Source organism: Saccostrea cucullata, unplaced genomic scaffold (genome assembly GCF_032062105.1).
Source record: "Saccostrea cucullata isolate Sc308-1 unplaced genomic scaffold, CSIRO_AGI_Scuc_v1 ctg786, whole genome shotgun sequence".
Lineage (NCBI taxonomy): Eukaryota > Metazoa > Mollusca > Bivalvia > Ostreida > Ostreidae > Saccostrea > Saccostrea cuccullata.
The window spans coordinates 106,008-130,559 of record NW_026941723.1 but is presented as its reverse complement, the minus strand read 5'-3'; the positions used below and the strand labels follow the sequence as shown (position 1 = coordinate 130,559).

At 33.7% G+C, this 24,552-nt stretch overlaps 1 protein-coding gene across 1 annotated transcript; it reads left to right on the top strand.

Annotated features, from left to right (window-relative positions):
- Positions 1-418: 418 nt before the first annotated feature.
- Positions 419-6,468, top strand: LOC134258295 (protein FAM221A-like). The gene is made up of 8 exons (XM_062740825.1): positions 419-559; positions 1,934-2,012; positions 2,414-2,508; positions 2,884-3,074; positions 4,060-4,269; positions 4,874-4,987; positions 5,418-5,527; positions 6,344-6,468. The coding sequence occupies exons 1-8, from the start codon at positions 483-485 to the stop codon at positions 6,443-6,445; spliced, it is 978 nt and encodes a 325-aa protein (XP_062596809.1). The 5' UTR covers positions 419-482; the 3' UTR covers positions 6,446-6,468.
- Positions 6,469-24,552: the final 18,084 nt, after the last annotated feature.

Below are 24,552 nucleotides of genomic sequence, written 5' to 3'. Positions count from 1 at the left end.
ATTACTATATACCCTCCCGCTTTTCAAGCGGGGGTATAATAATAATTAAACTAGGTACTAAGGGGTATACATTTCTTTTTATTAAAAGAAAAATGAGTAACGTCAGGTGCCTGTGACTATGGGTTAAAATTTGTTTCCGAAACAAGTGCCTGTGACAAGTACATGTTCTTTATTTCCCCTATATTTGACTATATAGGCCTTTGCTGCAAAAATGGGTGGAAAGAAGCCCCCCCCCCTCCCCTTGCTATCTGCATGGAACCTACAGAACAGCCGTATTTTCTGAAGTCATTAATTACGAATTGTTAATCTTCTAAACAACAATTCTATTTAAAAAAAAAACGTATAAGAAGCATTTTAGAACTTTCCGGAAAATATCATTCTATCTGACGTTTTTAATTTTATTTTGAAATTGCGAGTTCCTCTAAATTGTTTACATGTATCTAGCGAAAATCTTTTACAAGAATTGTCTTATATTTATATAAATGGCAGCTAGACAATATCATCTTAAGTTCGGACCATCAGCAGCCGCTTCGGTTGACGCGTATGCTGAGTATAAAAGGTTAGATTTCTAAAGAAAATCGGTGTAAACAATATTTGTCTAGAATTTCCTCTGATCACATGTACATGGACAGATGGAGCTAGCTTTATGAATATGCAATGCAGCTATTGATCCTTAACTTCTTTTCGTTTCAATATGTTCAATACTTCTCTTAAAAGATCTAATCTTTAACGACAGCCATGATAACTATCAGCTTTATTGGTTAAAATATTTATTATATTCCCATATTGAAGGTCTGGTACAATTACTAGATTTAGCTACGTAGCTTGATTTACCTACATAGCTTTATTTACCTACCTAAGGTAGCTTAATCCCTGTTGAGATTCTGCTGGCCAGGGCTAGATATTTGGACTGACACCGTCGCAGATTTTGCATGTTTTGTCTGCGACTGTGTCAGTCCAATTAAATATCTAGCCCAGCAGAATCTCAACAGGGATTAAAGGTAGCTTTATTTAGCTACCAAATCAATTTATTTCTATAAAAAAGCATTTTTCTCAGGGTGTGCAGAAAACATCATTTTGATGCAGTGGTCATTTTCAACTTTGAACTCATCTGAAAACAACTCATGAAAAAATCCCTCTTGGAAAAATGTCTTTTTCTGCGCATTTGCAATCAAAATTCTGAAAGTTTTGGGGCTATGTATGACAGATAGAACAGTTACTCCTTGAATGAACTGACAAAGAAGTCCAGTTCCCGTTAACACGATAATGGGTCGGTAATTATTCAGCACAATGTGAAGTAATCATACTCAGTCATGCCTCACGGCACGGTCAGATAACCAAACAATGAATTACATGTTTTGCTCTATATTGTCCAAACGCAGCAATGTGAAAACTATCTCTGCTTTGGATTGTTTTTTAAAGCCTCCCTAATATGAATATCAATAGTCATTTAATTGCAATTTTTTGTCTCTTTTTTATAAAATGAAAACTTTGAAAAGTTGCATTGAAATAGCTAAATACCTACCTGAGGTAGGTAAATAAAGCTACGTAGGTAATTCTACCTACGTAGCTAAATCTAGTGATTGTACTGGACCTGTTTCGTTCCTAGTATTTTGAATACACTTTTCATCAATTCATGAAATAAACAGGTGTTCAATAGACAAGAGGATCATATAGATGTGTAAAACACAATTTTGGCAACTAAAGAATGTATTTTTAAAAAATTGTAATGAAATCAAATATCTGAACTGTAAATTAAAGATTTTTCAAGCTGAAACAAACAACTTTTTTAAATCATAGGAGGTAATGACTAACAACAGCATTCAAGAAAAGTAAACATTGAATTTCTAATTTTTCCCCTATTAAAATTTGGATATCAATACAGAGCTTTTTTGAGAAATGTTTAACAGTTCATGTTTGTATTTATTTTTAGGATAGTTGGGGATGATGATGGAGGAGTCTTGTTTACACCTGAACAATATGAAGCATACAAAAAGAGAGTCATCCCAATGGTGAGATACATGTATATTTTAAAATCTAATTTGGAGTAAAAGCATGCATATACATGTGAAACGGGAGAGGAGAACAATTCAGTAGACCAGACTGGGATTCGAATCCATGCCCCATGAATTTCCAGTCAGATGCTCTACCTGGCAGCTGAGCTATCTGGCCATCGGCAATGGAACCCGGCTGACTGCCACACACATATTAAGTGTTTCTGTAAAATAGAATTAATTTTTTTTTATATGTATATGACAAGATAGACATATTACTTGTAAGGAATTCATATCTCCATTGCAAGGAAATTCATTAACCTGTTAGAGAATATTGTATTGACAGTTTTTTTCTCAACTTTTATGTAAACTTTCAGAGATTTTTTTCAACCTTTCATATGTTTTATTTTCCTTGTTAGAGAATGAAGAACAGAATTTTCACTTGCTGGATTAACCCAGAGGGTATGGATTGTAAACTAGTAGGGCCTGAGACACTTTGCTTTTGCAATCACAGGTAAATAATAATATAATTTTAATTTGTGCACATATGAATTTTAATAAATGCCAGGTACTTTTCAATCACAGGTAATTGAAGATTTTTGAAATACCATATGTATTAGATATAAACAATGACAATTATTATTATTCTCTAAAGCCAAATTTACTTTTCGTGAAATTACATTTGAAATGTATTAAAAGCAACAAATGCAGTTATATACATGCACCCTTTATAGAATTTAATGAATATGTATGGTACCATAAATGCACATACAATATATATGGTATTATAATAATGTATAAGTTGGGTGTACATACATACAATTTTAAACAACTGAAAGTTCAGAACATTAACAGTTACTGTATTAAACACCTTTAAATGTTTTCTCAGATACAGACAACATAAAACAGATTTTGAGGTCCTCCCACAGGACCGTCCCATCCTGTTACCCTGCAAGGTCAAAGGTTGTGGCTGCTACTCCTACGAATACGTCCCACTGAATGGAAGTCAGTCCATCCGATGTACATGTAAACACTTCACCGAGGAGCACACAGCCAAAGCCCCACACAAGTGTAAAAGTGGTAGGTTATACTTGTAAAATTAACCTTATTGTTAATTATTTATTTACTTAATTTTTTGTGGCTGGCATTCATCTTGTATGACAGGTAAAACAGGACTAGATAATTAACTTGATTGGATCATGATTAATTACTTTTAGATAATCGTACATGAAATCTGTCTATTAATCCAACATTCACTAGGATACAAATTTTGTGTTGGAATAGACAAGGTATCAGATTGCACAGTGTAAAGAACAAAGAAATACTTTATACTGTAGATTCCTAATTATATGCGAGGAATTAATTATCGCGTAATTTCGCGAGAAGCAACACTTGCGAAATAAAATACCGTATAGCGGGTTTTCTTGGCGGGTGTAAAATTTGGCGTTTTGCCTGCTCAAAGGTATACCAATAATTTGAGCGTAATTTATTTTAGCGGACACAGGGCTTTAGTTCTTTGCAGATAAACACTAAAAATAGTAGTGAATATTTTAGTGATTAAAATTTTCGCGGACTACCATCAAAATGCCAAAATAAGCCAAAATTAGCACCCCGCTAAAATAACCCGCTATACCGTAACTCGCTTTTATTTTTATGGTGCTGAAATCCATGTAAATTCTATTGATGAAGCGTCCATTCGCGAATTATTATTCTTGCTATTTGACGTTAGAGAGCCGTCTCGCGATAATAAGTACTCGCGAAAAATAAGGAATCTACAGTAGTAAAATAGGAAAGAAATTTAACGTCGGAATTCACAGTGTGATAGATTACCAGGTACTCAAGTGTCGGATTAAACAGTTTTCTCTGTACTAACAAAAACTTTTCATAAAGGTTTCCTAAACAGTGCACATAATGATGAAAGAAAGAAAAATATTTTTGTTTGTTTGTTCTGTTTTTTTGCATTAAACCACCAATTTGATCTATAGATACATGTACAGTATAATCAACATAATTGATGTGACATTATATATGCCAATATTCATAGAGGGTTTCCACTTTTCTTCAGGCAAGTGTGGTTGTACCAGATTCCACAGCTCCTTCACATGTGGTTGTGGAAATCCCTACTCAGCTCATGAGATGCTGATCGAGACTAAGGATGAGAGGGTAGCCCGGGGTCATCCCGTGGGTCAGGACGTCCCTTACCAGGCCATGGGAGGGATCACTGGCTTCTCCTCACTAATGGATGGGTATATGAGACTGGATCCAAGTGGCATAGGTAACTTGGATTATAGTTCAAGAAGTATTTTATTCATGATATAGAAAATAGAATACAATGGACATGGATTGAACAGTAGGCAAAAGTGGTCTATACTAGTTCTCTCCCTTGATTACCGTATAAGCAGAATTTTTAGCGAGGGTATTGGGATCGCTAAAATTGAATATTGCTAAAAATTAATTGCGGTTTATTTGTAATTGATTCTATAGTGAACATTTTAAAATTGCATTCAATTGCAGAAGTTTTACTTTATTTTGCATTAATTGCTCTTTTTGAGATCAATACTGTGATTCATCTATATGAAGATCAAGTCAAGGATAACTGTTCATCACTTTTTATTAGTGAGAACTTTTTTTTCTGTGTAATTACAATAGATAATGTGCTTGCAAAAATACCAATCTCAAGTTAAACTTTAAGTGTACTTAAACGATTAGAGGTATAGTGCAAGCAGTATAATCCCAATTCATGAAAATTTTTTGTCTCACAAATAAAATGTAAATGTCCTTTAATATTGCTAAAAAAAGGGTGTCATGAAAATTAATTTTTCAGCAGTAGATTAAAAAAATGTAATGGAAATTTGTAAATATATTTATATTAATAATAGGAGCGCCCTCTAAGGAGTTTCTGGAACAGCCAATCACAGCCTCCGATCATCCATTCCTGAGATCCAATGTACAGTCCATAAAACACCATAAAATGATGCAAAGAGCCAGTAAAGGTATGAAACCACCATGCATTATATTCACTTGTTTTGTAAAGATGCCAGGAGAAAAATGTAAGGAGAATATGTTCTCTAACATTTCCTTCTTTTTTCACAATATATTTGTTAATCTTTCTTATCTTTTTTTATTTTTCGTATGAAGCTAATTAAAGTAAATTGAAAAATCTTGAGATATTGTAAATCGAAGTACATATTTAGAATGAAAAAATCATAAAAACATGTTAACCAGTAAATCTAAGGTTTCACTCATTAAATGAATAACAGTCAATATATAATTATATTTCAACTTCATTAGACAAAATTTGCTGATATACCCTCTCATAACATTTGTGTTTTGTGGTATAGCAGCCAGTCAGAGACTCCTGGCTAGGGAAGATGATAAACTTCAGACCTTTAACTACTTTGTTGTATATTTGTTTAAAACCAGGTAAGCCTACTGACAAAGAAGTTGATGAGGATTTGGCAGAAAGAATGTCTGCAATGAAGAAACCAGGAGAAACAGACATGGATTACTATGAGAGGAGATACCAAGAGAGGGTACTAAGGCCATAATAAAACAAAAATTCCTAGTTTCTAATCCGAACTCTTTGAAAAATCTAGGCAGGCAGGTTTAACTTGATATTTTTTTTTTCCATTTTGCAATTTTTTATTGACCTGGTTAATGACCTGATTTATCTATAATACCAGCATGAAAGTAATAGTAGAGGTCCATTTATCTCTGAGTACACATATTTCTCAACCAATGACCCTTGTTTTATATATATTACAGCAGTTACCATCTTTTCAGCTGTCAAAATCATGCTGACATTCAAGGGATTTAAACTAGTCTAGAGTTGAATGGTAGTTGAATACCGATCCCAATCAGAATTAAGACTGTTCCAATGAAAAACAGAAATATAAAAAAATTGGGGTGGGGGTAAAAAATAGAGGCAGGGATTAGAATCTAGGAATATTTTTATTATGGCCTAACATATTGCAAACTTATATATAATTAGGTCTTAATATATATTAATTTATTTTGCTGATTTCCTGAAAATAATTATAAAAGCGACTGATTTCTGCCAGTTTAATGAACTGATACACACCTATTTGGAACAACTATTGATTTCTTTTATTCATATGAAAAGTACCGATATGTTCAAAATAAAGTCATGCTTATAGTTAAAGCTATATTGTAAGGAAACTGCGCCTTCAGAAATCGACTTGCTTTTGGGGAACCGGAATCTTGCTGACTCTCTCAATGATATACTGAAACTGTATAATGTTTTGAAATAGCCGTTTAAATCAAATTGCTTTAACTTGAGTATTTTCAACATTTGTAATGATATTTTAGAGTCAACTTTTTATTTTAAGCAAAAAGCAGAACGTGAGCAGAGTAGAGCCAGAGTTCAGGCAACAAGGCAACTGGCCATCGGCAAACGTAACCCAGCACCATCAAAAATGGCAAAAAAGTGATCAGCAACTGATAAGTGATATATAATAATGTTTGACATGGAAGACCTTTTCAGAAAGCAAAGCTGTGATATCGAAAAAAAATATATTAACACATAATGCCCCAGTACCTATTACATGTATTATTGAATGCCGTCCAACCCTTCATTTTGTTTTATTGTGTTACTGTTTTATATCAATTGGTCCAGGATTTTGTTTTAATTACCAGGGATATTATAAGATTAAAGTCAAAGTTAAAACTGAGTCTATTCAAGAGGTAAAAAGCCTCAGGATCAGGGGTTCTCGAGTTAGGTTGCAATCGGCTGATCACATAGGAAGAAGTATTAATTCCTTGAAAATCTTCTTTTTTATACCTGGAACATTAACAAACAACTCGCGTTGGTATAAAGAGCAAAGATGCCTTTTAATCTTTAATTTTGTAAAATTTATTGCTCTTGTTAAAAGGACCTGTTTTACTGAGCACTTGACAAGTTTATACAGTGAGACATGTCTAATCTGACACTTACATATTTCACAGGGTGAAGGATTGCACAGGTTTCTGAATAAATAGTTTTCACTGTTGTAAAAGAAAATCAGTGTCAGGAATTTCTTGAAGATTTAATATCACACAAAGATTATTTCTAACAGAATACATTTTTACAGTAGTCATTTTGTTTTATGATATTTATACAGTGAGACATGTCTAATCTGACACTTACATATTTCACAGGGTGAAGGATTGCACAGGCTTCTGAATAAATAGTTTTCACTGTTGTAAAAGAAAATCAGTGTCAGGAATTTCTTGAAGATTTAATATCACACAAAGATTATTTCTAACAGAATACATTTTTACAGTAGTCATTTTGTTTTATGATATTGAAAATTTGCTTTTGCCCCCCCCCCCCCCCCAAAGAAAAGAAAAGGAAGGCATGTTTTAATGATATCATTTTGAGAAGTACACAGATTGCTTGATATTTCAAAAATCAACTTTTTAAAAAAAATTGCAAAACCATACATGAATGTGTTAAAAACATGTACCGGTAATGGAAGTTTAGTGCCAAAGTTTTCACATTTTTTTTAGAAAAAAAAATGGTGATTTCATTTTTGTTGCAGTCTTGTTTTGTATGATAAATGTTCATTAATGCTTTAATTTTTTTAAATAAATTTGTTTTAGAAAAAAAATGTGTCCATTATTTTTTTTTTCCTGATTGCAAAAAGAAAAAAAAGAGATTAAGGATCATGCAAGAACCACATTGTAAGTTATATAACGAAAATCATGGGTATAAATTATCTGAGGCCTAGTTGCAAATGAACCCAAGAACATATTGCTTATTACAATTTGACTTGCATGTACATTGTACCTGTACATTTACACAGAATAACCTATACAATACGAGTACAGATTTTTTCATGGAAAACTTTTTTTTAAAATACATTTTATTTAAATCAAATTACAAAAACGCGAAGAATTTTTGTACTATCATCTTGAAAGAAAAGTAGACCAGGTTGGCAGCCCGAGAAAAGCCAGTAAATGAGAAACTTCAAGGGTACAGCAATATACTGTAAACCAACTTTTATTCGCGACGACTTTATTTCGCGATTTACCAGGGATAAACTAGTTCGCGACGATTAATTTTCGCGATCAAGCCTTTTTGGATCTGTTGTTAATAGACACATACACTTTAAGGACCGGTTCGCGGCGAGAAATATTCGCGATGACGAGGCTCTCGCGAACTTCGCGAAAATTTCTCGCACGCGATGTGGTGTTGAACAGATGTAGATATTCAAAAGCTCCGAGGAATATTAGTTAGAAAATTTAAAATCACAAAATTTTATCTAGAAAGCCAAAAACAAAATTTTACAGCTAATTTAATATGTTTGTGACCTACATGTACTCTCACTATGAAGAAATTTTCTTGGTACTGATCCGTATACCTTGAAATATGCATATATGACTCCAAATGTTGAGACTAATGATGACAAAAATGATGCATATCCTACATGTGTAATGACCAAGGTGATGGCCGGAAGACGAAAATCGAGGCTAAAATTATTCCTATAGTTAATATTTGATAAAATTAATAGATTTCATTTGACTGACTGAAACGTTCTTTTCTGAACTTTAATAGTAATATAATAAAGTAATACAGTTGTATAATTATGAAATGTAAGTCTCCGTCAAAACTTACAGAAGACGATAATGCCATTCTACCTTTTGGAGGAGGACAATGTAATGCTTAGTCAAATGGAATTACTTTTTTGAGAAAAGATCCTGATGTTTTAACTTGGTAAAAGAGCATCGTAGTGCTAACTTAAACCCGGCATTCCAAGTTTCCAGGGGGTCCGTAATTGCTCTTAACTCAGTTGATATTATTTTAATTACGACTTTTCAACTTTATACATAACCATTCCCCATGATAAATTAAAGTCCAGGCTTTTTGATGTCATTGACAGCTGCTTTTTCAATAAAAATTGAACTCGTAAATTTACTTACCTGGTCATTGGTCATTTGTAAAATTATTTTGTTAAAACACATTCTGATTGCACACACAAGTACTCTGAAGTTGACATCAAAGAGATGCTTGAGTTTCTGATTGACAATATCTATGTGGTTTTTGGAGACCAGGTATTCCAACTATGTATCGGAATTCCAATAGGTACCAATTGCGCTCGAAAACACTTGCTGTGGCCTTCAACTCCACATTTAGATATATCGACGACGTATTGTCAATTAACAATGGTAATTTCCATTCCAACGTCGATACGATATACATTTTTTTGTATCCTGGTGAACTTGAGATACAATGTAAAAGATACCACAGAGTCTGACACACTGTTTCTTACTTGGATATTTTTCTTGAAAAAGACGTTAATGGTAATCTAACAACCCAGCTATATGATAAACTGGATGACTTTAACTTTTCTATCGTCAATTTCCCTTACTTATGCAGCAATATATCTTCATTACCTGCATACGGAGTATTTATATCTCAGTTGATTCGATACGCAAGAGCATGCTCTACGTATGAAAATTTTCTAAAACGAGGTAAATTATTGATAAGCAAGTTGATGAAACAAGAATATCATCAGTCTCGTTTAAAGTCATCATTTCGTAAGTTCTATGGTCGATGCAATGACCTTATCAGCAAATACAATTTATCATTGAGTCAAATGCTGACTGACATTTTCCATATTAATTGCTAGTCCATTATCTATACACTGAATTAACGACGGATTTTTCCGTTATTTCCTGATCATGACAAGGATCACACAACGGGTGTGACCGGTCAGCAGGGGATGCTCACTCCTCCATGGCACCCGATCCCACCTCTGATGTTTCGTAGGTCCTATTTTGTAATGTTTTACGGACTTTGAGATTAAATACTGTTCGTTATCTCCATAATTATCCTTCTTCTTTAATGTGACTTTGAACTGAGCATTGTTACTGTTTTTTTTACCTTCATAAAATATAAGGAGAGAACGTACAGTATCCAAACTCAAAAGTCCATAAAACAATAAACGTACACATTTTTCAGACCTCTAGATCATAGCATCCTCGTAGGCCAGGGGTCGTGAGTCAACACGTTGCCGTTTGACTGTTATTGAAAGCTTTAATTTGATTGGTGCTTCTCAATGAGAGAAGCAAGCCCACGGATATTAAATGAAACATGGCAGGGGTCTAAGGCAACGTATTGACTCATGACCCCTGGCCTGCGAAGATGAGAACATAGAGGTGTGATCAGATGCCATGGAGGAGTGAGCATTTCCTGCCTACCTGTCACACTCGCCAAGTGTTCCTTGTCATGATCGGGAAATAGCGGGAAAAACGGTTTGCAATTTGTAAATTATGGCCTAACAAGTCTTGAAAATAAGTCAGTCTTCATTTTGACATAATCGAATTATCGACCATAGAACTTGTGACATTTAACGAAGGTCGGAATTCTCATGTCAAAATGCACCCCTTGATAAGATATGAAGAAAATAATTTTAGTTGTATTTTGTGGTGACCTTCTATAAGCTTTGTTTACAGCACAACTGAAGCAGGTCCCCCAGGTTTCAATAAAGCCTAGTAAGAGCTGGTTGTATTTACTGAATTCGAAGTAAGGAGGAATGAGTCAATAATTTTTTTGAAAATCGTGTTATGTTTGTCCCAAGAAATAAAAATCATAAGATAGCAATCTTCTCCTTTCAAACTAAACCTACGACGTTTTCAAGGACAGTTACATGTAAGCAGTTATAGTAACTGAATTTATACAACCTCTTTGTATGACTAAGTCAGAAAAAAATTTCTTCCTACATGAGCCTCATTGCATACAATTAACTCAATCTCTGATGGCTAACCTATTAGAGATGAAATGCAACGTTCTTAGTCAGGACTTTTGCCAGTTTGTAGGTCACCTCACTTGCCATTTGCTTCATAAGAGCTGTTCAAGAGCATCTTGCTTCATTTCATCTGAACTGACGTTTAATGAATAGGTAAGAACTTTGAAATTATTACAGAAAAAAGTGGTCAACTGAGATGAAGATAATGATAGCGAACATCAAATCTGTAAACAGAGCATTAATCACAGAATATTTACATTTCCAATGTCTTTGTCCGAGATAAAATTACGAATTGTAAATGTACTTTATTTTCCCATCAATGTATTGGTGCGGTTCCAAAAAAACCATGTGCAGGACGGAACAAACAGCTAGACAGTAGCAGGGTTTGGAGCACGTGGATTGGCGGAATCAAAGCATGTAAATATAAGGAATAACTGTCAGATTTTTCAATTTCATGAAGATGATCAATCGATTGGCTGCTTGATAATTTTATGCATAAACGCCTTCGGCGTTTATGCAAATTATCAAGCAACCCAATCGATTGATCACATCATGAAATCGAAAAATAAGACAGTTATTCCTTAACTACATGTAGTACTAGTAATATGTTTTCTGTTCTCTTTATAGATTTAGTGCATTTCCTACATGTACATGTACATCAATATACATGTATGCCTAAACATTGTTGAAGAGCACTAATACATTTGTTAAGTTTTCATAGTCAAATTAAGAAAGTGTTTTGACAAAGATGGCAAGAACAGGATTTTTGTACAGCTAGAGGATTCTTTCTTGTTTTTCATGTCTGTTACAGTTCTAAGAGAAAGTGCTGTTTCGTCAACATGGAAGTAGTTTTAACCAGCTAAATGTTATTAGCAAATAGCATTCTTCAACAATAAGTAGGGTAGTATATGTATATTTAGGTGTGTAACTTCATAAATTTATTTGAGAAACAAATATAATAAATTATTACCTATGTTGAATACATGTACATGTTAAGCATAGTTACGCTTTCGTTGGCGTTTTATTCATATGTAATGATGTTTTATACCACAAACCTTTTTAAAAACTTTATTTACCTCCCATCAGAATTTTAAGGCAAGTATAAGCCTGGAAGATTAAAGCATAGAAAGGTTAAAAAATATCATTTAAATAAAAAAAAAGTGACGAATTCCATTAACATATAAAGAAATAAATGTTTAGCGCAAAAACTATTACGATTTAAAAATACAAAATTACATTTAGAGAAAAAACGTATTCAGAAAAACAATCATTTTAAAAAAATAAGACGATGTGTATTTATAACAAAAATTTACTAAAATGTGCTCCCCGAACTAGTAAAAAAGCTATATATATAATTGTATTACTAAGTATTTATCTACATGTATCCTCATCCTCATGCATGCTATGATTTGTTTTTTTGTGTCATCAGTGTTTACATTATATCTCTGTATACAATTGTAAAATTGTGAAGAGATTATTACAAATGTTTGAATTATAAAAAAAAAAAATTCCTAGCCTTCTTTGTTAACATAAGACATTGATTCAATTTTCTGAATAATCATATGTGTTTGAATCATAAATCATCTGAATTGCATTGTCTAGCAAGACTTTCTCCAAGGTGATAATAAAGTACGGAGTCTATTTTAATAAGAATTACATATTTGCTGAAAAAAAAAATCAGTGATGACAAAGGAATCCATACATTTTCTATTGACTGTTTTCGCTTCCATCGTCGAAATGGTTTGTAATATTCCTTACTGAAACTATATCTGTGCTATGAAAATCGGAGAGTATATTTCTTTCCACCATGGAACCAGTTGTCGAAGAAGTTGGATGATCCTGTTGGGGTACTATAAGTTGTGTTGTCTTTGCCACTGCATACGACGTCTGTGCTACAAGTCCCGTGTGAGGGGTTATCTTAGAACTTTTTCTTATTACTTGAACGTATTCTCTCTTTATTCTCGCTCTTAATTGTGGAACTGGTCTGACAAAGGTGTACAATATTGGATTCAATATATTCGTCAACATTGCAATAATAACTGCAAGGACGTGTGCAACTCTTCCGTTTTTATCGCCCTCCGATTCAAAAATTGGTACCCATGACACAACGACCAAGGGCATCCAGCAAAATAGGAAGGAGAGAGTGATACAAACTGTTATTTTCGTTACTCTTCTAAATCTTTGTATTTTTGCTAAATTAAGAAGGAACTCTGTTTTACTTCCGGTGACTTGAATTCTTATTTTTATCCTTTTTATGGCAACGGTATAAACTGATTTGTAACACCATATCACCGTAATGGATGAAAACACGAAGATCGTGGTATAGTACAGCTCGTACAAGAAGTGGGGCTTTAACGCATACAGTAATCGACGACATTGGAATATATAACAATCTTGCATATCATCTGTATCTAACACCGTGTAAGCTCCAAATGGCAAACTGAATCCGAAAACTGAAAGAAACCAAATGACAATGCGCGGATAAAGTGTGCTTCGGTCCATTTTATCAAGTTTAACAATTGATACATATCGATCTATACTGATGCATGTCACACATACACAGTTTGAGACAATAGTAAAGCACATCAATCCTTCCAGAATGACAAATAGGTGAAATTTAAATGCTGGAAGAACAACTGCCACAGTCAGTAGAGGTGGAACACATATTGAGACCAAAAGGTTAGATGTAGCAAGATCCTTCACGAAAAAATTGCCATGTATATGTTTCTTCACAACTGGAGTCAGTAGTACAGTCATATTCATACAGATTCCTAGTATCGTTTCTATGACGAACAAAATTGGAGCAAATATTTTCAGCCATATTGGACAATACAGTTCACCATTCATGCTTTAAACTGCGCAGTGTTCTCTCTTCCTTACTGTTTTGTCTGAAGGTCTGATTTAGCAAAAGTTCTTAATTACAATCCGAATGCGTGATTTTTAAGCCATTCGACTTTGCTTTAGAGAAGAAGTTTGTACATGCCGTAATTCCGTCTGACATATATTAATTACATCTTCTTCTTTATTATCCGATTAGGTCATACCTTGATTGATGCGTTTCTGAAGAAATTTCTTCTTGGCGTGTAAAAATATTTTGGGACATGTAATCCCGTGAGTAGATTTTTTCATAGTTTTTTTTGTATTTAAGACTTTCTTTGATCCTTTGTACAATTTTAGAATATTAAAAAAAATCTAAAATTTGTAATTAATAACGAAATGACCCACTTCTTTGGAAAATTACGCTACATTTTTATCTTAGCTGTGATCCGATTAAGTCTTTTAAAATAACGTTACGTGATAGTTTGTACTTGTCACGGCTTCCCTCTTCGATTTTAAGAAAGAAGAAAGAATTATTGAAAGGTTTAACAGTATATGGGGATTATTTTTCCAATAAAAACGTCAAATGCTGAATCTCACAGATGAAAACAAAGGATTGTGTTGAATGAGAAAATTCGGTTTTTTTAATTTCAGAGCTTAAGCAATTACAGAATCTACTAATAAGATAAAAAGTCTCAAAACATGCGATGGTTTGTAAAGTTTTACACACATCACTCCTATATGTAATTTTTATTCTATATAGTCGAGGGGTGATCAAAAAGCGAACTATCTCTATATCTACAAAACCACAATTCAGATTAAAAAAAATTAGAACACACATAGCCATACACAAGTTCTATAAAAAGAATATGCTGAATAAAGTTTTGCTCCTTGTTTGTGACGTCACAATTTAAAAATGACGTCACTTTGTAGATCACTTGTGACAAAAAATGATCAGTCGTACTCGTTCAACGAACGACTGTAAAATTTATGGTATATCTTAGAAAATCCCTCGCAGTAGCGTATAATAATTTGTACACAGTTTATTTTAAAAGACAAAGGACTTCCTATGAACAACAATGATTGGATTGATCGTTTTAGTGAAGGACGGCAGATGGTTAAAAATGATATTTGTTATGTTGCCCAGTGAAAGCAAGTTTGAAGAGACATGTGTTTTTAATTAAGCAATTTGCTATCAAAAACCTCCAGTTTACACTTTGCCAAATAGTTGAATATTTTAAAAATAATATAATTATGAAATAACAAGGATATTGTTTACTTTAGATTTTAAACATATTAGATATGATAAAAAAGAGGCACCCATTCACTTTTCACCTTGAATAAACTTGAATCTACTACCTGAGGATAATTTCACGTGAGTTTCATTTTTCCTGTCTCAATGGTTCTTGAGAAGAAGATTTATAAAGATTTTTCCTATATATTCCTAAGTAAAACTTTGATCGGCCATATTGGCCTTACCCTACCCCCAGGGGTCATGATTTGAACAAACTTGAATCTACACTACATGAGGATGATTCCACATGACTTTCATCTTTCCTGGCCCAGTGGTTCTTGAGAAGAAGATTTTTAAAGATTTTTCCTATATATTCCTATGTAAATTTTTAACGGCCATTATAGCCCCACCCTAGCCCCAGGGGTCATGATTTGAAGAAATTTGAATGTACACTACCAGAGGATGATTCCACATGAGTTTCATCTTTCCTGTTCCTATGGATCATGAGAAGAAGATTTTTAAAGATTTTTCCTATATATTCCTATGTAAAACTTTGATCAGCCAATCTGGCCCCACCCTACCCCCGGGGGTCATGATTTGAACAAACTTGAATCTGCACTACCTGAGGATGATTCCACATGGGTTTCACCTTTACTGGCCCAGTGGTTCTTGAGAAGATTTTTAGAGATTTTTCCTATATATTTCTATGTAAAACTTCGATCGGCCATTTTGGCCCCACCCTACCCCGGGGGTCATGATTTTAAGAAAACTGAATCTACACTACCTGAGGATGATTCCACATGAGTTTCATCTTTCCTGGCCCTGGGTCCATGATTTGAACAAACTTGAATCTACACTACCTGATGATGATTCCACATGAGTTTCATATTTTCTGGCCCAGTAGTTCTTGAGAAGAATATTTTTAAAAAATGCCATTCATATTTCTCTAATTCATAATTATCTCCCCTTGGAAAAGGGCGTGGCCCTTCATTTGAACAAACTTGAATCCCCTTTACCCAAGGATACTTTGTAGCAAGTTTGGTTGAAATTGGCCCAGTGGTTCTTGAGAAGAAGATGAAAATGTGAAAAGTTTACAACGACGATGACGACGACGATAACGACGACAACGATAGACAACGGACACATTTTGATCAGAAAAGCTCACTTGAGCCTTTGGCTCAGGTGAGTTAATAAAAGGCAAAAAAAATTTTCAGCTTTTGTGACAGAACGCTACGGAGGGGGTCACGTGACCATGTATATCACGTGATTCGCGCATGAGCAGAACGGTGGCAGATGTGCATTAAAATCAGAGAGGACTAATTTAAAATAAAATCAACACTGAAACCAAATATTGTTTCTTACATGGAAGTTATTCAATTAGATCGCGAACTTTTTGATCACCCTTCGTATACTTATTTCCAAAAAGGTATTTATGTGAATGTTTTCGTCTTTTTGTGGCATGTACACAAAAGCTAAAAAATTGCATGTGGATTTTTCCGTTATTTCCTGATCATGACAAGAAGCACACGGCGGGTGTGACCGGTCAGCAGGGGATGCTCATTCCTCTATGGCACCTGATCCCATTTCTGATGTTTCGGAGGTCAGTGTTTATTGTTTTATGGACTTTGAGATTGAATACTGTTCGTTATCTCCATATCCTTCATTATCTTTGTTCGTTTGATCTCTCATTATTTATTGAAAATTACAATACTGCATCAAAATTTCCATGACATGTATCTTTCACGATTTACTTATTACTTTCTTATCTATCGTCCTTAGAAAAAGTCTCGCTAAAAATAAAATACCAGTTTTTAAGGACAAATCGCTAAATTTGCGTCTCGCTAAAATTTCCATTTATACAGGATTGAAATTCCTCCAGCTTGATTGTTTTAGACTGACGAATCCGTTCATTTAGTTGATTGGAATTCTTCAATAAAGTACATGTATCTTTCTTAAAATTTTGATTAAAGCACAAAAGAATCATAATTGTGTGACTTTTTGTTAAACCAAAAACTAAATGCGACACCAACAATTTTCGATTGAAAGTTCCATGATTATCTAAACTTTCATGTAATGTCCGTTGAGCAAGAATAAAGGGATCTTTTTCGTACCAGCGTTTAACCTGCTACATGATTTCGGTTTCATGTTTCTATATCTTATAGTTGAATTTGAATTCGCGATATCATTGGATGAACACAATGCTCTCCATGATTTTCTTTCACAAGGATTACAAGGCATGTGCTGAGACTAGCCACTACGCCATAATAGTGACTCCTTTTGTTTGAAATACAGGGCAAATTATTGTTGTTTGCGGATTGGCGATGCTGAAAAAAGTGTTTCAAACTTTCTTATCACTTTTTTTTTTAATATAATCGATTCATGAAAAGTACAAGTTTCGTATAAGTGTTAATTGGAATGTTAATATTAAAAGGAAAATAGACTTTGATCTTTAATTTTTATCATTCAAGAGTTAAATAGAGTTTTGTAAAGAAAATATAGAAACAAAGCAGAGTAGATCCTTGGGATAATATACAGAACTAAATAATATAAAAGTATTTATCATCAGACATGGGAAATGATTTTCTTGGCAGTGTTACAAAAAACAAGTCAGGCATGTTCAACAAAATCGGATTTATTTGTGTGAAAGTAAAACATTAAATGTAATGTTATATGCTAAATGCCCATTTTACGCATAATATATACCTGCTATTGATATATCATTATTGCCATTATGATATTTATTTGCATGATGAAATTATTGTGGCTGGCATTCTTGTTTGAATTTTGTCCATACTGCATTGATCTGAAATTGAAGTTTTACAGAATGAGCTTTTTTGATTATCCAGGAGCCCAAGCATAGAATATAATGTATGAGTACTGTGGTAACCATTTACAGTACCTGAAATATCTGCTGAATGGCATTTAAAAATCAAATTGTGCATAAATTTCACTTATTCTATTAATTCGCTAATTCATATTCCAGTGTCTCTGAAAAAAGTATTTATGAGCTATGTGAAAGAAATGAAGATTTCTTGTACACCACAAGAATAATCGTATGTATTGCCTTGGCCTATCTTTGATTTAAACACGTTGAGATAATGATTTTTTTTTAAATTTTGCTTTTATTAGAAAGTCTGTTATCAGAAGATATACATTGCAAGGGGATAAAGAAATAAAATTGAAAATGCACACGAAATAAATGTTCAGCACTATACGAGGGACGTTTAATAAATAACGCGATTACATACAACATATAAATCATTTGCCATTAAGCTTGACTTTCTCTAATTATTGATTGAATCTTTAATGAGTTAATAACAGTTGATGTGACCACTTTTCATCACATAGTTCCATTGTGAGAAGCTTGAAAACAAGGGCTAGACGAGACACTGCATTTAAAATGAATAGTCAAGAATCAGTAAACTAGAGTGAAATTCAACACATCATTAAAGCTGCTGTTAAACTTGTTAGGAATCCCAAAGATATATTAATTGAAATATGTGAATTTTACAACAACAAATGTGTGTTTTATACACACATGAGTAGGTGCATTTCAATGAACAAAAATGATATAATGGACATCAAAAATGGGTACCGTCCTTGGCGACAAGGAAATACAACAACCGAAGTATTTTTGCGAAAATTCAACAAATTATCACTGATGTATGTTTGATTGACTTTAAGACACATTGCAGATTTGATAGACGTCATTTTGGGGGTAGTTCACACTGTTTTAAAGAAACATTTGATAGTACAAACGTTTAATACTCAAAGAACACCCAATATTTTGAAAAATGAGAGAAAACGACAGCGTGTAGGAATATCTAGCCAATTATTTAAAAAAAAATGTACTTATCCATGTTTGTCTGAAACTCAAACAGATAATAAAACTTGAATCCATTTTGCTTTAAACCCTCAAAACAAATTTACAATGAGATACACTTGACAAAACAGCAAAGACCTGAAAAGAGCAAAGAATAGAAAGAGCATAAAAACAATTTTATATGCTTTTATCTTAAATATTAGTGGTCTTGTTGTTTAAATTCTTATTGGGGGAGTAAATGCAATTTCTTGAAGAGTCTAAAAAGCAAAATTTTTGCAAAAAAGTGAAAGGTTTATGAAAGGAAGGAGTCATAATGAGGAATCCACTACATTAAATTTCTTCATGACAGCGTCCAAACCCACAGGCCATGAAGAGTGAATGGGTTCCGGGGATAAAAAGAAAGTTAATGTTTTGTCACACCGACATCATTGGCCAGCACTTTCAACATTTGTCTCGTTTCATTTCCCAAACTTGAAAAACACCTTTCAAAAAGAAAAAAAAAACAGGAAATCATAGGATCTGCCATATTCCAGTATACTAAGGGTCATACTCAAAAATGTGTTCTAAAACAACTAGAAATTGAAAAAAACGTTACGGACATGTATTCCAATTCAAAGAGAATATTTTTGTTTAAACATTAAGATTAAACCATCAAAATGCGGTTTTTTTTTGTTTCTTTCCGAGCACCGATGACATTATTTATTGAACGTCCTTCGTATTGTACTAAGACTTTAAAAGTGTGAATATACAGGACAATTGTAAATATCAAAATTATAGGATAAACATTACCCTGAAATGGTGTTTTAAAGTAAAATTTTGATTGTAGTTTCCTTGTTTAAGTTTAATTGTAAAAAGCATGTCTATTTCTTGGAATATAATATGATTCTTTAAAAGTATTTAGATTAGGAGTTTGCTAATATTTTCTTCGATTTCAGTTTGATACTTAAACCTGTCTGTTACATGTAATTACACGTAGAGGATACTAATTTTACTTTTTAAAAATACATGTACATATGCACATCAAATTGTAGTTGTACGGGATGTTATTTGTCAAATGCATAATTGTATAAGTGACAACATTGTAATAGTCATAATGTAATGAATAACATTTATGTGAAAAATGAAAAAAGAAATAGTATTTTTCTGCAACAACCATTTATTTAACAGAATTATTACTGTAAATCACTTTATTTTTTTTGCGAAATTACGCGAGACAATGTGCTGGCGAATATATCATTAAGGTCTTCCGTCTTCACGGAAGACCTTATAGTTATTCTACTGTTTCTTATTAAGGTCTTCCGTCTTCACGGAAGACCTTATAGTTATTCTACTGTTTCTTATTATTATTCTTTTTATTATTTTTTTTCCAAAATTTTGTGCACGCGATTTCTCGAAGACTACTGGATGGAATGACATGAAATTTTCAGAAAAGATGTGTCGTAACATGAACTTGATCTATCTGAGCGATTTTTTGAAAATTCTTATCTGGTGCCAATTTACGGGACATTTCCTGATTTTAAAATGACATTTTGTCTTTGGTCAATCTCAAGAACGGTAAAAGATATCAATGTGAAACTTTCAGGGATTATAGATCGTGATAGATACTAACCAGGACGCGACCTTTCGTTCGTCGTCAATACTTCCTGTCGTTAGGATATGCGAATTGAAAAAAGCGTATTTTCTAACTTTTTTGTTTTTCAATATTTTTCATTTATTTTTGGAATGTTAATTGAGATCCTTTTACTGATGTTTACTATATAAGTTGTTTGAATATTGGTTAATCTGAACTCTAGATATTAATATTGGAAAATCTGAAGCGGACCCAAGATGGCGGCTGTCTCTGCCAACTCCGCCATTTCGCGAGTAGGGGTTTATGGGGGCAGCTGAGCGTTTGATTACACCATTCTGACATAAGGATACATGAAATATGAAAAACTACTTGGACTTTCACGTAGTAGTACGTTGCAATTCAGTGTCAATCTTAAAACTTAATTTCCGTTTCACTGCTTTAGTGTAACTGGGCTGGGTACGATATGTAATGTGTACAATGTGTTAAATAAACTTTCTTTGAAATAAAATAAGGGCGATAAGAACGGTTTATTTTTTTTCCTTTCATTGAAACTATCACACCTATTTAATAGATCAGTCCAAAGAAAACGCGCAAATATTTACTCGTGGCGTTTGGCGCGAAATTATCAATAGTGGTCCGCCTTTTATAATTCTTAGACAGGTATTCTGTTGCAAAAGTATACACAAGTATATTAAGAGCAGTGTTCCCAATACCTTAATGGTTTGCGCATTGGGGATAAAATAGAAAAAAAAGCGCATTTACGTTGGCGACGTGGGTTCAATCCTCCTTGTGACCAAAATTTCGAAACACTTTTCAGTTCGATTTTACGAGGTTTTTTTCCTGAATCGGACGGAAGACCTCTCGTTGCTCGCAACGAGATCGTATCTAGTTATTGTTAAGGTCTTCCGTCTTCACGGAAGACCTTATAGTGATTCTATTGTTTCTTATTATTAAGGTCTTCCGTCTTCAGCGGAAGACCTTCTTGTTATTCTTAGGTTTCTTTTCCACTATTTTTATTATTTTTATTATTGTTTTTTTTCTTACCGATTTTGTGCACGCGATTTCTCGGAAACGGCTCGATCGATTTTCATGAAACTTTCAGGACTGATGGAACATCAACCAAACCTGATATATAATTTTTTATTTTTATGACGTCACTTCCGGTTTCGAGATTTCCGCGATTTAGTGATTTTCAGAGGGTCACGTTGTCCAGCATTTTTCTCAAAAGTGCTTTTAGATAGAAACGTAAAATTTTCAGCGATGATAGAGCAAGATGTGCTGATGTGACACACACCTTTCTTATTCTCCGGAAGTGCAGCACGTCGGCGCTCGCTATGGCTCGAAAAAAGACCTATTGAGAATTCAGAAATTTTTCACACATTTTTGGCAATATCTTTTTACACGTTAATATTTTGTTTAGACATATAGAACAAAAATTGTGAGGAATGTCACAATCTTTCGAAACATATCAACGATTAGGGGCTGGCCCCTATAATAAAGGGCCAAAAGGGGCCGAAAGTTTTTCCTATATATCTCAAAAAGTATTGAAAATTTGTAATACGTCAAAGAAGCAAAGTTGTTCGAAATATCAAGCTTTATCTTTTGCAGTGGTCAAAATACGTCCGGCGTCGTCACTTCCGGCCAAACCGGAAGTGGTCGGAAAACGATTTTTTTGCCGTCCTTGACAAGTTTTTGGGTTACATATGTCTCTGGGAGCATAAAAAGTAGTTTTTCCGTCCGTCGTCGTCACTTCCGGTCAAACCGGAAGTAGCAGAAAATGGCTTATTTTGAAGGTTTTGATGCAAAATTGAAATTATAAAGTCAATGGAGACTACTTAGCTCATTGCTTTCTTTTGTTCCGTCACTTCTGGCAAAACCGGACGGAAGACCTACTCGTTGCTTTGCAACGAGCTTTGCTCTAGTTATTATTATTATTATTATTATTATTATTATTTTTCCGTACACTAAATTTTGTGCACGCGATTTCTCAAAGACTACTGGGTGAATTTTCATGAAATTTACAGAAATTATGTGTTATTATCTGAAGTTATTTTTTCCGAGGGATTTTTTGAAAATTCGCTTCTGGTGCCAAGTTACGGGACATTTTCTGAAAATAAAATGACATTTTGTCCACGATTAAACTCAAAAACGGTAAAAGATATCAACATGAAACTTTCAGGGATCATAGATCGTGATATTTACCATCCAGGACGCGACCTTTCGTTCGTCGTCAGTACTTCCTGTCGTTAAGAGAAGCGAATTGAAAAAATCGGATTTTCTAACTTTTTTGTTTTTAAATATTTTTTATTTATTTTTGGAATATTGATAGAGACCCTTCTATTGATGTTTACTGTATAAGTTGTTTTAATATTGGTTAATCTGAACTCTAGATATTAATATTTGAAAATCTGAAGCGGGTCCAAGATGGCGTCTGCCTCTGTCAACTCCGCCATTTCGCGAGTAGGGGTTTGTGGAGGCAGCTGAGCGTTTGATTAAACCATTCTGACATAAGGATACATGAAATGTAGAAAACTACTTGGACTTTATTGTAGTAGTACGTTGTAATTACGTGTCAATCTTAAAACTTAATTTCCGTTTCACTGCTTTAGTTTAACTGGGCTAGATACGATATGTAATATGTACAATGTGTTAAATATACCTTCTTAACGCCGAAATAAAATAAAGGCGATAAGAACGTTTTATTTATTTAATTTCATTGAAGCTATCACACCTATTTAATAGATCAGTCCAAAGAAAAGACGCGAATATTTACTCCTGGTGTTTGGCACGAAATTATCAATAGTGGCCCGCCTATTATAATTCTTAGACAGGTGTACTGTTGCAAATGTATTCACAAGTATATTTAGAGCAGTAGCTTAATGGTTTGCGCGTTAATAGATCACGTAGTAATTACGTTACAATTCTGTGTCAAACTAAAGATTTATTCCAGGGTCTTCTCAAACGTCTTCTGTAACTGGTTTTGGTTGGTTCTCAAAGTAGATGTGCAAATGAGAGATACCTATTATCATTTGTTTTGCAAGACGGAAAAACAGATCTTAAATCATAGTTATAAGTTATAGTTTTTCAAGAAACAATATCGATGCATGTATATAGTAAGTATAAAACGTATAACCACTGTTTTTCCCATGCACACTTGTGTGATATTAAACGAATAGAAAAGACATAAATAAGAAAACCATTTTAATAAGATCGTCTAATGGAGTTTATATTAACATTCTTTTCTCAAAGATCTGAATCAAGTTATTGAACATAAATGGTATCTGATTCCTTGACTGTCGTAGAGCGAGGCAGGCATGTTTTTCGGCGAAACATTTCAACCTTTTTATGAAAGTGTAACTAATCGGCATAGTTCACTTCTGAGACGGGAAATAAAAAAAAATTAAATTATAGTCATTTCACTGCTTTTGTGTTACTTTTCTACAGAATGTGTACAATGTGTTAAATATATTTTCTAAACCTCGAAATGTAGGCTATGAGAACGTTCTTTTTTTCTTAATTTCATTGAAGCTATCACACCTTTTTAATAGATCAGTCCAAAGAAAAGGCGCGAAGATTTGACGTGGCGTTTGGCGCGAAATTATGAATAAAGGCCCGTCTTTTATAATTCTTAGACAGGTGTACTGTAGCAAAAGTATACACAAGTACATTAAGAGCAGTAATCCCAATAGCGTAATGGTTAGCGCGTTGGGGATAAAAGGGGAAAAAAGCGAATTGGATTTTCACGCTGGCGACCTGGATTCAATTTGTGACCAAAATTTTTAATCAATTCTCAGCTCGACTTTACGAGTTTTTTTCCAGAATCAGACGGAAGACCTCTCGTTGCTCGCAACGAGATCGTTTCTAGTATTCTTACTATTTTCGTATTGACCAAATTTTGGAAATGACCTTTGTCCGGTCCATTTCTCCAGAACAGCTTAAGATATGAAAGTTTACTGTATCAGATATCATAGATCATGACTTAAAGATGTGTCGAACAACATTTTTTTCCGTCGTCAATTCTTCCGGTCGTCACAGAAAAGGGGATTAAAAGTCGATTTTTAAAATTTCTTTGTCTTTCTCTCTATCTTTTTCTGTGATATTCGTGGCGTAAGTAAAGGCCCCTATTTGCTGATTTTACGCATAACCGATTTCTTGATTTGATTAAGAAGTAATTAAATATCTTAAAATTTACGCAAACGTAGGTTTAACGTTTTCTTAAACACTAAATAATATTCATTTCATTTTCTCATAAATAGACCTCGCGACGTTCAATACTCATTGTGTAATACACAAGTTTGCAGGGTGAAGTCACTCTCTCGGGATGGCAAAAGAACCCGAAGAAAAACTTCCCTGGTTCAATCGAG